We start from the raw sequence: 18,144 nt of genomic DNA, 5'->3' as shown, positions 1-18,144 counted from the left end.
AAGAATCTCTAATGAGATCACTTAATGGTGACATAATATCTCCCTTCTCAGAGGATATTTCCTTTAACAGAAATCAAGTTGTTCTCTTCCCCTTTAAACTTCTCTACCTGCCTGATAACTGGTGAGCTGCTTCTTTGGATGTGAGTAGAGATCTCTTTGTGAGCATTTATGTTTGCATCTGTGCTATTTGAAATATATACAAGATTCTTGACCATTGGCTGAATTTGTCTACCCGTGTTTTTGCTTGTGTTGGTTCAGCTGCTGATAACCACAATCTGTGCTAACACAGTTTCACTTGCACATTTGTCATACCATCAGTTCTGCCGTGTATTTAAGCAGCTGCAGATTGCACAATATCATCAGTGAAGTCTAACACTGCTAGTCTTCTCTTTTAGATAGAGCCAAAAATATGGCATTGTAAGTGGAGTAATATGTATCAGATCCCATCCCACACAACAACACACTTCCCAATTATGTCCAGGTCTCTGATATGCTCATGTACTAGTCATGACATCCTCCTTTTCATTTCCCTACCACCTCTAGCTTGTAAGCCTTCCTATCGGTTTTGAAGCTTTATAGTCTCTGGAAACCTATGGGCCAGAAGGTAGAATTAAAGCTCAGTTTAGCACACAAGGAACAAGGATGTCCAATAAGGGAATTCAGTCTCTGCGGCAGCCTGCTATTAAGATTAGGTCATAGACAAGGAATCCAGCATGGCATTTAAGGTAGTGGGTCAAATCATGTTCATGTGCCATGGGATCTCTGGACAAGTACAGCCTTACAAAGTAGGCTGAATAAACCAAAAGCCACCATTATTTTTGACATCTGTTCACAAGCAGGCCCATCCTCCAGGGGGAAAAATAGGGTTCTTTATTTTTAGATCCTATTATGCCTAGTTAAAAAAAAAAGTCTATAGCAAATCATTAGGGACAAGTGAGCCTTAAAAGTATGAAGGTTCAGGTTGGATAAGCATTTAGAGTTGTGGATAAATATATACACTGATCAAGAAATCAAACTGAAATGGCTAAACTTTCCACTGGTGTAAATGGATAGAAAATCTTGTGCAACAAGGCTGAGAAAACAGCACATAACCCCCTCGAAAGAAAAAGCCTGTCACTCTAGTAAAAGCCACCAAAAAGGAATTTTAGTAGCAAACTGTGGCATGACTCTGTGTAAAAGAGGTTCCTCTACATAAATTAGAAAGCATTTAACAAAAAAGGAAAAAGAGGACATTCTTAAATAATCAGATGCTAGCTAGCTAGCTAAATTCCTTAATGCAGCTCCAGGCTACAAGTTAGTATTTGCAGGGTACTTTGAAAATATAAAGTGCTAATTGTTATAATTACAAATGAATAACTAAGGACATGAGCATATGCAAAATAGTTCTGCACAGCAAAGTTAGTGTAATTTTTTCACCTGAACCTTTGGATTATCAGTTACAGTGCAGAGGAAAGGGAAACTGAGGATGGCACAGTTAAAATGACCCTTTGTTAAACAGTGTGTTAGGCTGGTGGCCATATAGTTTAATAAACTATTTCCATGGAAAGATGTAGCTACCTGAATTAAACAATATATACTTGGGGTTAATAAAGTTTCCACAGGGACACTGAGTGGGTCAGCAGATTGGTAATGGGATACTGAGCCTCTCTTCTTTAGGTCACTATCTTAAATCTGGTTTGAGATGGAATGAATGGAAGTAGGTATCATCTAACCGTATGTTGGTGGCCCGTGTGAAATGGAGAGGCTACAAATTCAGATCTCTCTCCTGTTCCAATATAAACCAGTCATGGCCCACTCAACTATTGTCCCCCTGGTTGGCAATCTCAGGAAAGCAAGTGGAAGAGAAACAAACCACCACGTCAGAGGATGAGAATAAGAGGGGGCATATATTTGAGAAGTATAATTATTTATACTGAGTAGACTTGGCAAGAAATTCATACTAGCAAGAATAGCAGGAATACAGCATGCCAGCCCATATATACTGATGTTAATGGGATTGCATGGGGTGTAAATTATGGCAGGATTTGGCCAACTATATCTATAATATGAACTTGAAGGATGCTTTTAAAGATGAGCCTTATGGGTTGATCAAAAGCTCAATGAAGTTAATGGAAAGGCTCCCATTGGACTTGAATCAGATCCTGAGGAAGCATTTTGATAAAAATTAGAAGACAGATTTTAATATCTTGAATATTGTGGAATTCTATAAGCATGGGTCCTGACTGCACATCAATAGGAGCAGTATATCCCTAGTATAACACTGTCACACATATACAGGTACAGTGTACTTTTCAACTCTTTAGTACTTTGGCAGGAGGAAAAAAGGAAAACTCAATACGCAGGCAGATGCTTAATCGACGGTTGCGCCTCATTTTCACTTGTCCAACCTGGCACTTTGTGTGTGCTTGTGTGCACACATGCATATCCCATCTATTTTCTTGGACAGATGCCCTGGACTTCAGCATTCCTATAGATCTAGGTGATATAAAAAAATAAAACCCAAGAGTGTTAAGACCCAACTCCCACTGAATGTTAACGGGTGTTGGGTCCTAATCCCCTTAAACTCTTTTTAAAATCCCATGCTAAATTAGTTTGCCATTAAGGGATTTTTTTTTTGGCTACAGAATTGTGAAAAGCCAAGGCTCCAGAAATTCTGCATTGATTTTAGGGTGCGCAGAATTACAGATATAGAAATAAAGGGGCAGAGGGGTTACTCTTAAAGGAGTGATGAATCATTTATTTAAAAAAAAAATCTACCCAAGACTTCACTTCTGCATGCAACAAGTATTTGATATTCCATAATTTTAAATCATGTGATTACTTTAAAAGAAGATGCCATTGCATTCTTATCCCATTTTTAAAAAATTATCTTCAAAATCCTTTCACAGGACTGATGTGATAACAGTTAGTTGCATGCCAAAAATCACACTTGCCAACACACCTATATAGTACCAATAAAAATAAGTGAGGGTTATCTTTCCAAATAGTTATTATGGGCTAGATCTTCAGCTTGTGTAAAACAGATTAGGTCCTCTAGCTGAAGAACCAGCTAGATCTATTAAAAGATGCAACCCAGATAGCAAAAGCAAGCATAGAAACATTTATATCCAACACAAAAAATCCTTCAAGATGCCTAAACTTCAGCGAAAGGAACACACCACCAAATCCCTGTAAAGAATCTGAAACTCCAAGGCCAAAAGGAATCCACTACAGATTAGTCTTCTTTATCATTAAATTTATTTTTTTCCAATTGAGTACCAAAAGACAACAACAGTTGTGTAATGACATTGGAAAAGGTAAGGTCGAGTTCTTGGAAATGTCAAGGATGAGTTCCAACTCATTAGCTCTGATACAAAGATTTGTTTTTAAGATGTTCCATTAATGCACTTTTTGAAAAAAAGACTCTTAATTCTGGTAAAGAAGAAATTCTTTAAAATAGTTCATATCTTTACCAAGCACTTAGAAGAGCATTACATGGTGAACACAAAAAGAGGAATAAAAACCCAGTGATAGTTACATTTATAAAGCATTAAGGAGTGTCAGGCAATCAAATTGCTTGATTGGGTGAATATCCCTGGCAATCTAATTTTGAAGAAACCCGTCTGTTTTGTGCAGTGTGGAATACTGTCTGAACAACAATTTATTCCATTGTGATTGTACAGATGGAAGAGGAACCTATTATTTAGTTTTTGTGTTTTATTTTTAAGTGATGGATTTCAGGGCACTACAACATAAATTTATAAACTGCTCCAAACTTCACAGCTGTTAGAATATCCAAAATTCCCGGTTCAGTGAGCTATAGAACTGCTCTACTTTCTAGTCTTACAGCCTGAATTTCAACAGTTCATAAGGAACCCTCTTATTCCAACAGAAGCAGTGTGAACTATTTAAGATAGCTGGTGCAAATGGGATGAACTGATTAAAAACGAATCTTTGATGTGACTTTTGTAATAACAGCATTTTTTTTATTTGCAGTAACCAATACATTGTATTGGTTCAACTCTATGCTCTCTCATCTTGTATATTTAACACAATCCCTTTTATTGTTAAACAGTAAAATAACTTGACCCAACAACAATTCTCTTTATTAATAAAATAAGTTTACTAGCAACTAAACTAGGGTGACCAGATAGCAGGTGTGAAAAATCGGGACAGAGGGTGGGGGGTAATAGGCACCTATGTAAGAAAAAGCCCCAAATATCTAAACTGTCCCTATAAAATCGGGACATCTGGTCACCCTAAACTAAACTTTCACTGTGGTGCTTCTGGGACATTTTATACTTGGTGGAACTTACAGTGGATGAGCAAACATCATACTCATATTTAAAACCTCGGATATCCTTAAACGCAGAATGAAAGCTCATTTTTCTCTCTATCATGTGAAGACAATCACAATCTAAAGTGTGAAGCAGCAGGAATAGCCACATCAAACTGTAGTTTAGTTAAAGCTAATGACTGTTTAATGTATTTCCTTACAAAAAGTACTGTGTACATTATACCAAAAGCCTAAGAACAATGTAACCAAATCAGACAAAACCTAAAACTTCATTTTCAACCCTAATTTTATGCTTTTAGGTCTTCCAGTCAAATGGAGCATTTTTATTTTCACTATATATTTTTAAAGTTAACAAGCATGCTTATGGACACCAAGAAAAAATTTAAAAACTAAAATTCCCAGACGAATTAGAGCCTTCCATTCTGCAGGCTCTGACCTAGATTTGAAAAATCAATGTGAAAGCATGTTGCAGTGGATAAAAACACCAAACTTTCCTATTGCCCGTGAACAACACGAGCAACCTGGAAAAGTCAGCTTTTGTATCATTTATGCAAAAACTCTCTCTCACGCACACAACAATGAATAAAAAGGAAACAATAACATTCAGTAGGAATTTTAATGTTTTTGTCCATATTTGTGTCTCCCAGGCAAGTTGATATTAGGGGTCACTTCCCATGTACGGAGAAAACAATCTTCATGGATAATAATGATAAAACCTTATGGAATGCAGCAACAACCAAAAAATGTATTCTCAGATGACTACATTAGGGCCAAGTCAATATTAGTCCCACTTCACCCACGCACTGCATAGTCTAAAAATGCTGTCAGCCCGATAAGAATTTCCTGATTCAGATCACCAAGTTCAAGTGTAAAATTGTTTTAGCTGATATTCCAAAAGAACAAGGTTTTGTTCAAAAATTCCCCTTCCCCTCCCCACTAACATTTTATAGACTTTAACATCTACACCAGTTGAAAGTTGCACTGCAAAGTAAAACTAGGTGGGCATACAATTACATGCCTTTTTGTAAGCAAAATACATATTTTGAAAACAGGATGCTTCATATGAAATAGTCTGTCTTATCCCTAAGACATCTTCAGCTATGTATCTGCATAAGGTGGCTGAGTATATATAGTATATGTGGTTGTTGTGATAACAGTGTAGATTTGACAACTATCAAATGCAAGTAGCCATTAACATTAATACACAAAATACTTTATTTAAAACAGCAGACTTTATGTGGGATGGGGGTTACTAGGGTGTGCCTTGAAACGAGAACAGGGGGTAAAGATTGGCTTCCTCCCTTCTTTAAAATGAAACATAACTTTTCAGGCTTAAAAAACCGCCTCACTAGCTCCTAAGAGAGGTCTCTTTGAAACACACCTGCCCAGTGCTTAATTTGTGTCAGGATTTGCCAGGGCTGAGCCCAGACACCTCTGGGCTTGCCCCCTCAGTGATGAAAGTAAAAAGAAAAATTGTTTTGTTTGAGCCCAGGCACCGCTTTCATTACAAATTAAGCGCTGCACCTACTTCGCCCCCCCCCCAAATGTTACACCCGAGATATTGCTTGCTTGTTATGTATATTTCACACGTTGATATCTATGAGTGCCAAGTGCATTCCCCGGGACTGGTGAAAAACTGCCAGCTAACTCACTCCTGCCCTCAAAGCCCGGGCCGCCTGCTGAGATTCTCTCGCCAACCCGGAGCGATTCCCTTTCCTTTCCAGATTGCCCCGATGTGTCCACTATCAGCACAAGGTCTCCGTCCGCAACCCGGCCTCCGTCCCCCCGGACTCAGCCCAAGCCCAAACCCCGGGATCAGAGGGTAACTCACCCCAGGAGCCTGGTCCCTGCCGCTTCCTCTCTCCTGGTTGTCATCGCAGGTTGGCAACTTCCCCTCAGTGAACTGACAGCAGGATGTGGGGAAGCGCCCCCCACTCCCACCCCCCGGGGCTTGGAGAGCTGTCCGCTGCGGGGATGGCAGACCCCGCTCGCTCATCTCTCAGCGCCCATCCCAGAGTCAGCCGAGCCCAGCCGCGCACCCTGGCCGGCTGAGGGGCTGGTCCTTTGCTAGCTGCCCCGCGCTAGCGAAACTAACTCCAGAGGAATAACACAGAGAGTGGGCGCGCACGGGACTGCAGAGACCAGCCTGGCAGCTACGCGGTGCCACTCACGATCTGACCAGCCAGGGCCAGGACACAGGCACACGCGGGGCAGGGAGAACCCCTCCATACACCAGCACCTCGTGCAGGGACACAGCCCCCTGCATGATCTATACACACAGCTGTAGGGGCGCTGCTTTGCCTCGGCCCCTTCAGGCAGGTGGGGCTATGCAAGGACGTCCCGAGTGAGGTGCACTGACAGTGCCCGAGCAGAGAGTGCCCCTCTCAACCTGCCTTTGGTTTAGGGTGACCGGACAGCAAGTGTGGAAAATCGGGAAGGGTGTGGGGGTAATAGACGTCTATATAAGACAAAGCCCCAAATTCAGGGCTGTCCCTATAAAATCAGGACATCTGGCCACCCTACTTCGGTTGCATTCCCCCCAGCGCTGTTGCTCGGACGGAGAGATCCCGCAGCACCCCAGCTCCTGCTTCTCTGGCCGGAGGGAGTCCCACCCGCACCTCGCCTGCGCTTCCCGCCCCACGCCCGGGTGAACGCTCCCCTCCCTTCGCTCGGCCCGAGCCCCCGTGGAGACCGGCGGCTCACCTGCTGGCTGGGCGCAGGAAGGGGGCAATACGCGGCTGCCGCCACCGGGCTTGGCAGATACTGGGGCGCCCCACACGCCGCCTGGGAATGGTGCATCACCACGTCGGAGCAACTCATGGCAGCGGCCGCGGGGGCAGGGGAGCCGCCAGCGCTATGCAGCTACTCCCTGCGCCAATGCCCTGCGCGGCCCCCTGCCGCTGCTGCGGGGCGCTGGGCTGTGCTCTCCCCTGGCAGGCGGCCGGCCAGAAGCGTTGAGCTCTGCAGAGAGGACGGAGGCGGCGGAGCCCTCATCTTCAGGAGCCCCCTGGGTCCCGCTCCAACACTTATATAGGAGCCCGGCGGCGCGGCAGCTGGGGCAGCGGCGGAGCTGGGCGCATAGCGTCGATGGCAGCAGCGGCGCAGCCCCGGGGAGGCGGAGTGGGGCACAGCGCCGCAGCCGCTTATTACCATACACACAATGAGCAGCCCCAGGCTCTGCCAATGGCCAGCGCCCAGAGCAGGAGGGGGAGAAGGAACCAAAGTCCCGAAACTCCGCCCGGCTGCCTCCGGATTGGATCCAAGTTTGCTTCTGGACAGCTGGGCTGGAAGCTGAGTGGACCAGAAAGGGGGCGTGTCGTCGGAGAGTGTGACCGGCCCCCTCTTCAGTTTGTGGTCCTGTTAGATGCTGGGTACTTTTGCAGCCGCGGAAGCCTAAGAGACACCACCAGAGGATGGCAGTGGCATCTGGAGGAGGATTGGAGCTAGCTGAAAGGAGTCCTGCCCACTATCTGCAGAGGGAAGCTAGCAGTGGGGCTGCACCTTGGTAGTCAGGTGCTGGGTGCTGTCTGCCTTTTGCATGAAGGTGATTTCTTAAAGGGAGGTCCAAGGATGTAATATCTTAGCACAGTACTTTTACCGTGACTCCCCTGAAAAGTTTGGGCCCCATCCTGCAATGAGCTCATTTCCCTCTGTTCCCACTGGCAACCAGCTCAGATGAGAGCATTGCTTCTCTCTCTCTTTCTGCAAAAGTGAAGAGAAACCTCATAATTCACCACCTTGGTGGGCCATCAAAAATTGGTTGCCTAGTAGAAGTGGGACAAGCGATCTTTAAATAAGTGAAGCTAAATTGCACTGGAAGCCTTTAGAATACTTCAAAGTAGTGTGAGGCATAAGGTAGCCAGATGAATGTGTCCCTTAGTCTAGATTTCATTGTAGATTATTTGCTTTACTGCATTTTCTTTTTACATTAACCTTTGTTCTAATTGCACTTGTTATTCTTTGGGTTTTTTGGGGGGGGAGCAGAAGAGGGGCAACTTTGAAGGGTTTCTTTTAGTTTCATAGTCATGTGTACCGAGGCTCCTCCAGAAGTGTTGGAATAATTTGTAGTGAGTGATGTTGGGGAGCAGGGGTGGGATTTTTTTAAATGTCTCAGTATAACACACTCTAAAATCCTTTGGGACCAGAGGAGAGACTTTTAAAACCGCCTGAAAATGAATCCAGAATGAGTGAGACTCCCTCCAACTGAACAGGAGTTGTCAGGCCAGAGATGTATCTGCCAGACAGAGAACAAGGTAAGTAGTAACTGAGATGCACTGAGTTATTGTTCTTTGCTGTGCCCATAAATGATAATGTCCCAGATGCTGGAAACCCTTACATATGTGCTTACATTTATGCATGAGTAGTCCCATTCAGTTCTTATCACTTGTCTGCAATGGGACTATTCACATGGACAAAAGTTAGCATGTGCATAAAAGTGTTTTCAGGACTGGGGTCACCATACTCAGATCCTGGTTCATAGGTATCATGGAAATTTTCTCAAATGAGATTTGACTTTTATTTTGGACATCAGTGACCTACAGGCTTGAGGGAGTTATATATATGTTTAAAATACTTAAGAATAGTTCATTTGTTTGTCATAGAACACTTAATTCCCCTCCGCCCCGCCCCCAAGTAGTTTTCACACTTTCTACATTCCATGAAAGGGGTTCTACTGGGTGCTAACCTTGAAGACCAATCAGAAGTTTCAGCTAGGGCAGAATGCAGCTCCCCACCTTTCAGATAAGATGAGAGTGAATAATACCTACCCTCTGTACTCTGCTTAGGCTACCAGTTCATGACTGGGTGAAATTTAAGGTGCTGATTACTATTTACAAATCCCTAAATAATCTAGGCCCCATTAATCTGGAAAAAAAATCTCATGGCCCCTCTATGACAACCGTACTAAGAATGAATGTCTTGGCTATCTGTCCCAACAGTGAAGTTCATGGGATCTAAATGCAATGGATTCTCATTAAGGAGTACCAGCTTTCGAAGTTCAGTGCTGCTGGATATATGCCTGACCCCAGCCTGGACATTTTTGCAGTGAAGTGTAAGATATCTTTGTTCAGGCATTCCACTAACTGCTTAATCTACTGGCACTAAGTCTCCTACCACTTGGGCTACTAGCTGCTATCTACCCTTGCAGATCCTCATAAGGAGGCTGTGTTGGTTACTGCAAAGGGTTATGAAATATTCCCTGCTTTAGGCAACATGTTGTTTAGTACCATTCTATCCTATGTAAAGTGCACTCAGATGCCCTGGTAATGGGGACCTTATATAAAAGCTTATAAAAATAGTACTTATCTACATTCAATCTTAAGTAGGATCACAGTCTTTATACAGTGTCTATAGATTGCTAGGTTTGTGAAGAACATATTCTGGTTCTCGAAGCAGAACTGGACCAAAATAAAAAATATGATATAATTTACTATACCAAAGGAAGATATATTTTAGCTCAGTAATTTAGTGATTTCTATGTCAAGCATGCAGGAGGCTAGAAGAAAGTAAAACACATGTACTATCTTGCAAGATGCCAAAATGCTCAAATATTCAGTTATTGCATATTCAGCATTGTTTTTTGACAGAATCATTTCCGTTCCATTAAATGGTTCTTAGCATTTGCTTTGAGGTGCAAAACAGTGACATGATGCCTCATGTCAAATAGCAGAATGGAACCATTAGCAGGCAGATGTTTGACATGATGAATCATGTCAATCAGCAGCATCAAAACATTAATGAAAATAATTTTGCCATGATACAGTGTATCAAATCTGTGGCATGGGGATATGCACTGGTTTTATACCAGTATTAACTTCTTTAATGTAGAAAAGAATTTAAATGACAGCCCATCTGTGATGTTGATTGATCTTTGTCTTACCTTCTAGTTTTCTAAATTCAACAGGCCAGATTCATTCCCAGTGTAACTTAATTAAAGTCAACTAAGGGCAACCCTAGGAAACACAAACCTGAAAGCCCTGCTTCAGTACCAGATAAACTGGTTGAAACAACATTTAAACATTATAAGACATTATGTGATAAGACAAATCAGCACAGCTTCCATAAAGGAAAATCAGGTCTTTCATCTACTGGAATTCTTTGACTGCTACAAGAAAATAGCAGAAAAATGAGAACCAGTTGGCATAGTTTGTTTGGACTTTCCAAAAGGCTTTGACAAAATCCCTCACAAGAAGCTTTGAAAAGAGTCTCTCCCATTGGGAGGTGTGGGTGCTTAGCATTTCTAAGGACAAGACCACTTATTTAGGTGTCTAAATAACTGTTTGAAGGCAGTTACTAATATTTCATAGGCGTATAATTAAATAAATAGTGTTTGTCTCATTGCAACTATGTTCCTGGGGAGATATAGCACAGTACCATAACAATTCCACAGAAATTAAAAATAACAACATTCACCACCACCATAAAAACAACAACCAAGCATCTCCTCCGCCCCCTTCCTTGGGTTCAGCTTTCCTCTGGCATTCTATAAATACTTAATCATTGGAGATTACACCAACAGTGTTATACTCTGAGTCAAAAATGTAAACAAACAATTATTTTAAAGCATTCTTCATTTTCACTAAATGAGGAGAGCAGATCAGAAGAAATGCAGTGTCAGAAGAAAATGAAAACAAGGAAAGGATAACTGTCCTTACATAAAAGAGGAGGGAAATAGAGGTTCAAATTAATTCACAAAGCCACCACTTTTCATTTACATAGTGCCTTTTATCCCAAAGGAACCCGAAGCACTTTGCCAGCCAGGTACATACATCGAGTTCATGTACCGATCACTGAAGTACTGTCACCTCTGGAATAGAATGCAGCAGTCATTCTGTGGCAACTGCCTCTCATAAGAGCTTTCAGGAGGGGATGTGAAGTTTAACATCTCTGGTTGATGCCCAAAGGAAAATATTTAACTAGCCACAGTTGGAGCTGGTTGAAGTTTTTTTAAAAAAACATTTTTTCATTGAAAAATGCCCTTTTTTTGCCATTTTTTCTTTGCCTAAAGATGCAACTAAACACCTAGTGGGATTTTCAAGGATGCCTAACCTAACACCAATTGAATTCCATTATAGAGTGAGGAAGGATGATTTTGTGATCAAGGCACTGCACCAGGACCCAGACAGATCCAGGTTCAAATCCTATCTCCACTATAAACGTTCCCTGTGTCAATATGCAAGCCACAGGTTAATTTCTCAGTTCTCCATTTTAGGAATGTTTCTCTATCTCACAGGATTGAGGAAAAAAAATGAATTCATTAACATTCGTGAGGCACTCCGCTACTATTACAAAGGAGGAAGAAGGGATATAAGTACCTATGCAAACATTCATTGAATTTAAAGCTTGGGAGTTTAATGCTTGGGATTGATGAATGATCAAAGTCTTCTGTTAATCCACAAAACAGATACATCATAGGCATTGGTGATGGAAGCTTCCTTATGCTGCTCACTACAGTCTGTCAACCCTCACCTCAAGGGACTATGGAAATGATCCAATACAGTGAAATCAACAGGAGCCTTTCCATTGAATTCCATGGGCACTGGATCAAACCCTGTAAGTAGGTGTAAGAGGGTAGCTCATTTCTGTCTCCATTCAATCATTTGTCTCTCTGCTGAGATTACCAATAAGGAGGCCAGTTAGTTCCTGTTGTGATGTAAACAGGAGTCCATTGCAAAACGGCTGGAGACCAAACAGCTAATTCTGTGTAGGCCAAAGAGCCATCAGATGGTAACAATTTATGATTAGTGCTAACTGAAATTACTTTCATGTGCATTGTGTATTCTGGTATTATACAATTTAGTTCAGTTAAAAGGTCCTTCATGTAAAGGCAAGTAATTTTATTTATTCTTTTTTAAATTAGAAATGATAAAAACCTGCAGACAGAGGCTGGCAGGAATTTAGCACCTTTAATAGTGAAGCACATGACATACAGAGAAGCTAATGAAATATTATTTACACTTAATTCCAAAGACAACAAAACATCCAAACTACAGACAGACTGTGGGCTCGATGTTTTGTGGCTCCTATGTTGATACATACCATCTGATGATCTTGCCCACATATGAATCCCCTTTATAGGGTGATTGCTTTTTGTGATACAAGCAAGGCTGCAGTGCTACTTGCAGTAAATAGCTCTCTTTCTTCAAGCCACAAGAAACTGTCACATCTGCCAACCTTCAGCAGACTGAGCAGGGACTGTTATTCATTTTAGTGCCCAACTGCATTATATTTACCCTGGCTATAATATTCTCTATTACCACTGAAAATGTTTGGCTCCCAAAGAAAAAAAGAAGGAATTGTGTCAAAGGTCCAAATTCCTCCCTGAGATGTGAATAATTTTCAGTGACTTTAATGGGAGCTGTGCACATGAATTTCTAGATGGAATCTGACTCCAAAGCCCACCCATTTATACTGGATTTTTTCAGCAGGACTTTTTCATATTAGTTTATTAAACATACTTTAATCTCAATGGGCTGAATCTTTGGGCCCTCTTGCATCTGCTTTGGATGGTGGTGACATGCAAAGGAACTGAAGAACTGCACTAAAGGGGAGGCTGAGAATTTCTTCTGACAGGGGAATCCTCAAGTGGCGCAAACCTGGTGTAGCTGGTTCTATATCTTCTGCTCTCCCCCGCCACATGGGAGCCTGTTGGAGTAGTTTATGGTGTTCCATTAGATCTGCAGCTATCCTAACTCAGAACATCTTCAGGCTGTTCCAAGAAACACTAAGGGTTGTTTTGGTCCCTGACTAGGGTGACCAGATGTCCCATTTTTATATGGACAGTCCTGTTTTTTGGGATCTTTTCTTATATACCCCCCGCCCCCTGTCCCGTTTTTTCACAGTTGCTATCTGGTCACCCTATCCCTGACTGGCCTGGAATCAGGGGTGCAAAAAGGTGACTTATAGCCACCTCTCTTTCAACTCCATGGCTACAGTGAGTGCATGGACATAGACAAAACTCTAGTCCCCTTTTCCACCCCTCTCCCCATCCCCCAAAAATAAAAAAGTTGTCTATGGCTATGGAGTGTGAACTCGGAGCATCTGAGGCATGGATCCAACTGCTGCTACATTGGTTGCTAACATTATTTGATAGTTCAGTTGTGTTGAAAACATGATTGAAAAGCCTGGGAAGATATGGTCTTAAATGTTCTGTGGACTACATTCTGATGCCCTTATAATATTGAGTAACACTTTACCCTGCAATTAGTCCCATTGATTACTATGAAGCTGCTCAGAGAGTAAGATACTACTCAATGTAAATAAGGTATCAGATTCTGGCCCTTTCTGTTTTTGAATATAAGTGGTTCCTGCGTTTCCTTAATTGATGACTAGTGGCTTCACTGATGCTTGCTGCAATCTAGCATTTGCATCTCCCAGTGTGCAGAAAAATAGCAACATTTTTGTGTTCCTACTTCATCTCTAAATCAGTACCACAATCATACAATATCATAGCCAAATGTGGCAGGTGTGGCCTTTCCCAATTAGGTTGCTTTAGAGAATCATTTGTGCAAAAAAGTAATTGCCTGGTTAACATTTAAACAAACATTCATTTTCTTTGTTCTCTTTCTCCACTTGTTGCAAGTTGTTTCTGTATAAATTTAGCTAGAAGTGCTTGTTGTATTTTAGGGGTGTCAATAATGAACATGACAGAACTTTTGCTGAATGGATCAGCTTATATAGATGGGAAGATGGGAAAGTTTCTAGTGACCTAAGGAAAATATTTACTGTTGGTAGCACTGCAGTATTTTGAATATCAAGTACCACTCTCCATTTCTGGGTATACATGCTGCAGGTAAAAGAAAGTTGTTTTGCTTCTGGAAAGTGCAGTTTCATAAATGCACTTAACTACCCATAACAAATGTCCTGTTATTTGTGCTTTCAGCAAAAATATACAGTAGAGTAGTTGGATAATAAATAGCATCGTTTACTGCCACTCTAGATTTCATCACAATAGTCATGATTGTTACCTTTCTTTCAGTTTCTGTGAATACTGTTTGTTGTAATCTCATGAGTTCGGTTTTCTGTTTAACTATTACTTGTTTACTCGTTTTCAGGAGAAGAATTATTCTAACAATCCTTCTTGAGTATTTACCAGCATCTATCTCCTACTATTATTAAGTAAGTTATTAATAAGTAAGAGAAGCTGCACATTATCTACAATACCCTTCCACTGTTAGCCCACACAGAACAGGAGTTGTGTAAAAAGAGATGAACAATACTTAGAACTTAGAGTAATGTATATCTTCAAAATACTATTATGTAAATAACCAACAACACTATGAAATACATACGTTTATGCCCATTTTAGAGATGGAGAAAGGCAGGCTGAAGGGGTTAAGAGACTTCCATAGAATATCAGGGTTGGAAGTCATCTAGTCCAACTCCCTGCTCAAAGCAGGACCAATCCCCAACTAAATCGGAGGTGTCTTGGTTCCAGGCCTGGGCTTAAATCATGCAGGTTGTTTAGCCTCTCATAGGGAGTGAGATCCTTCAATAAGAATTTATCCCAAACACCTTGACTCTCAATTATGCTAAGCCTGAGTACGCCTCTCTGGCAGGAGGCCAGAAACAGATCCCTGAAAATAATCCCTGCACAGAGGGCCTCCCAGCTGGTGTAGAACTGGCACCCAGGCTCCAGCACTGCTTCCAGACCCCAGTGGATGAGATTGGAGTGCACTGCACTATGGCTACTATCTACTTCCAAAGGGATCAAAAGAAGCAGGCCTTGAATGAGAGCAGCTCTAAAGCGTTTCTAACTTAGCACCAGGGCTAAACAGACTCCAGATTGGGGAAGCATATGCTTCTGTCCCTGTCCCAAGTACAGGAACAGAGTAACTGAAAATCAGGCCTGTATCTCCAGCTATGGAATGGATTCTCCAGTGAATGCATATTACTCACACCTACTCCTTATGCACACACACACACTCTATTTACTTTGCTTCTTAAGGAAATATAGCCCTCCACTTCTTCCTTAAACAAATTATACCTCTACCAAAAGCCTCCTGTACCAGTCTGATTGTTTGAGGATATGAATCCTGTGACGTTGTGCAGTCTATATGGTTTTATAAAAACATAAGTGAATATAATGTAACTGGGATAGTTTTAGAAAAATATGGTAAAAAGTGAATATAACGTAACTGGGATATGCTTCATGCAAAAGGTCTCTTGTAAGGTATCATTACAAAGCTTATAATCTACTGAGTGTGATCATCCGATTTGTATAAATGTACCACTCTTGTATCTAAAACTAGAAATATAAAATATAACTCTGAGGGCCTATTGTAATTATGTAAAGTGTGGGCCATTAATGATGGTTTGGAATCTTGATGACTCCCATTGTCTGCAGATGGCTGTGTTTACCTGTGAGTCTTCCTGTATATGTGTGTGCTGGCAAGTGAGTAATGAAGTCTTGCAGTGACATGTGATCATGTCACCTGAACTGGAATCCATCTTTAACCTGGTGCTTTTCTAGTGAGGGGGGGTGGAAACCCAGAGGGACAAAGGGTTCCCGCTTTATGCAAAAGATATATAAAGGGGTGGAAGAGAACAAAGGGGAGAGAGGAGCCATCATGAAGAATCCCCTAGCTATCACCTGAGCTGGAACAAGAGCTGTACCAGGGGAAAGAATTGTGCCCAGGCCTGGAAGGTGTCCAGTCTGAGAAAAACTTACTGAAGCATCTCTGAGGGTGAGATTATCTGTATTTAGCTTGATTAGACATAGATTTGTGCATTTTATTTTATTTTGCTTGGTGACTTACTTTGTTCTGTCTGTTACTACTTGGAACCACTTAAATCCTATTTTCTGTATTTAATAAAATCACTTTTTATTTAGTAATTTACTCAGAGTATGTATTAATACCTGGGGGAGCAAACAGCTGTGCATATCTCTCTATCAGTGTTATAGAGGGCGAACAATTTATGAGTTTGCCCTGCATAAGCTTTATGCAGGGTAAAACGGATTTATTTGGGTTTAGACTCCATTGGGAGTTGGGCATCTGAGTGCTAAAGACAAGCACACTTCAGTGAGCTGTTTTCAGGTAAACTTGCAGCTTGGGGGCAAGTGATTCAGACCCTGGGTCTGTGTTGGAGCAGACAGGAGTGTCTGGCTCAGCAAGACAGGGTGCTGGAGTCCTGAGCTGGCAGGGAAAACAGGAGCAGAGGTAGTCTTTGCACACCTGGTGGCAGCTCCCAAGGGGGCTTCTGTGATCCAACCCATCACAAATCCAAACTAGAATTGCCAGGTGTTCGGTTTTTAGTCGAAAAGGGAACCTGGCAGTGTCTGGTCCGCACTGCTGACTGGACACTAAAAGTCTGGTTACCTGCAGTAACCAGCCTCCACCACCGGGAGGTGGGAAGAGCAGCAGTTGCTGCTGGAGCCTGGAGGAGCAGTGAAGCACTCAGGGACGGTGCTGGTGGAGAGAGGTACTGGCGGCTCCCCATCTTGCCTGAGAGCGTCTCTCCCTCCCCCAGTCACCCCACCCCCACAGTGCAGCTCTCCCTGCCCTGTCCTGCCCCAGTCACCCCCTCTTCCCTTGGAGCACGGCTCTCCCTCCCCTACCCCAATCACCAACCCTACAGCCCGGCTCTGCTGGCAGGGGAAGGGTGGTGGAGAGAACAGTGAGCAACAGTGGGGCGGGGGGGAGAGGAATGGGGGGCAGGGTCTTGAGGGAAAGAGGTGGAGCAAGGGGCGGGGCCTCAGGGGAAGAGGCAGAGCAGGGGGCCGGGGAGGTTCCCAGTTTTCACACAGTTTTCCAGTGAGGCATAGAGAGAGACTCAGTTGGGTCACACGGGAAGCCAGTGTCAGAGCAGTGAATTGAACATAGCCTAGGACTAGGCACTCTATCAGCCTAAGCACTGGACCATCCTTCCTCTCAATTTTCTCTCTCGTGAGACTGAGTAAAGTGAGGCAGAATCTGGCCCAAACCAAGAGGATCTTCTGCCACCCAAAGTATACACAGACATGAAATTAAACGAGGGTATATATATGAAGCACTGCAAATTACAAACATGAGATCCTCAAGTTACTTTTGCAGTCTCTGAATGTGCCAGGTGTTCTTAATTAAGGACCATATTTCGATCCCTTTAATCATGTTAAATAATACTTTATTCTACCTCTGAAATCAGTGGAACTACTTGTGACATGAGTAGTGTCAACTACTGTGTGACCAGAATCTGGCCGTAAATGTGGATAATAATTTTCATTTTATTGCCCAGTATGAAAAATCTGTACTACACATACATGCTCTCCAAAGAAGTGTACACATTCACATTCCAACCAAATGTTAGTCTCCTAAAATTAGCTCTTATTTAGAAGTCATGGAAACAAAAATAAAATACATCTGTTGACAAGCCCAAAAACTAGGAGCAGTGTGTGTAAAAATCCTTTCCCTTGTTTTTCCTTTTACACTGTAAAATACATGAAGAAAGACAAAAAGTCCTTTTAAAATAAATGTTTTTGTAAGGCAGTTGTAATGTTCATTTTAAAATGTACACATGAAAGAGTCATGAGAAAATTAGTCAAGAGTTCTGACAATTTATGTTGATAATAACTTGCTCATTTATCATCTCATATCCCAAAAGGACATTCATAGCTCTTTACAGATTACAATACATAGAGTATGGTGGAACCAAGTGATCATTTGGGCTTTTGTTTTAACATGCATCTGTATGAAAACTAAGGCCTAACAGGCAAAGATTTGCTCTCATCAACCTGAGCATGGAGCCTGAATTAACATCTCATCTCTGCCCTGGAGATCTGAAGCAGATTGATAGGGTGGAGTAAAGAAGCTTGCATAGCCACAACTCATGCTGCAACTCTTACCTGTATAAAGAAAGCACTTAATTCTCCAGGATTGTCAATGCCACAATTT

The 18,144-nt window shown here is 42.2% G+C and overlaps 1 protein-coding gene and 1 long non-coding RNA gene across 6 annotated transcripts in view; one reads left to right on the top strand and one right to left on the bottom strand.

Annotated features, from left to right (window-relative positions):
• Positions 1-7,471, bottom strand: part of VGLL3 (vestigial like family member 3) — a 39,019-nt gene extending 31,548 nt beyond the window's left edge. For 2 of the 5 annotated variants that reach the window (XM_005304965.3, XM_042845309.2), the window contains exon 1: positions 6,108-6,666. In XM_005304965.3, coding sequence (XP_005305022.2) covers positions 6,108-6,272 — 165 coding nt within the window. In that variant the 5' untranslated portion in view covers positions 6,273-6,666. Of the gene's footprint in view, positions 1-6,107; positions 6,667-6,979 lie in introns of those variants that run through there. The other 3 variants (XM_005304962.5, XM_005304964.4, XM_005304963.5) reach the window with 3 other exon arrangements.
• On the top strand, positions 7,455-15,924 carry LOC122172687 (uncharacterized). Its single transcript, XR_006173214.2, has 3 exons — positions 7,455-7,820; positions 8,422-8,529; positions 11,679-15,924. It is a non-coding gene; the product is annotated as an uncharacterized LOC122172687 (long non-coding RNA).
• Positions 15,925-18,144: the final 2,220 nt, after the last annotated feature.

This window comes from Chrysemys picta, chromosome 1 (assembly GCF_011386835.1).
Source record: "Chrysemys picta bellii isolate R12L10 chromosome 1, ASM1138683v2, whole genome shotgun sequence".
Taxonomy (NCBI): Eukaryota; Metazoa; Chordata; order Testudines; family Emydidae; genus Chrysemys; species Chrysemys picta.
This window is presented reverse-complemented; position numbering and strand designations above follow the sequence as displayed.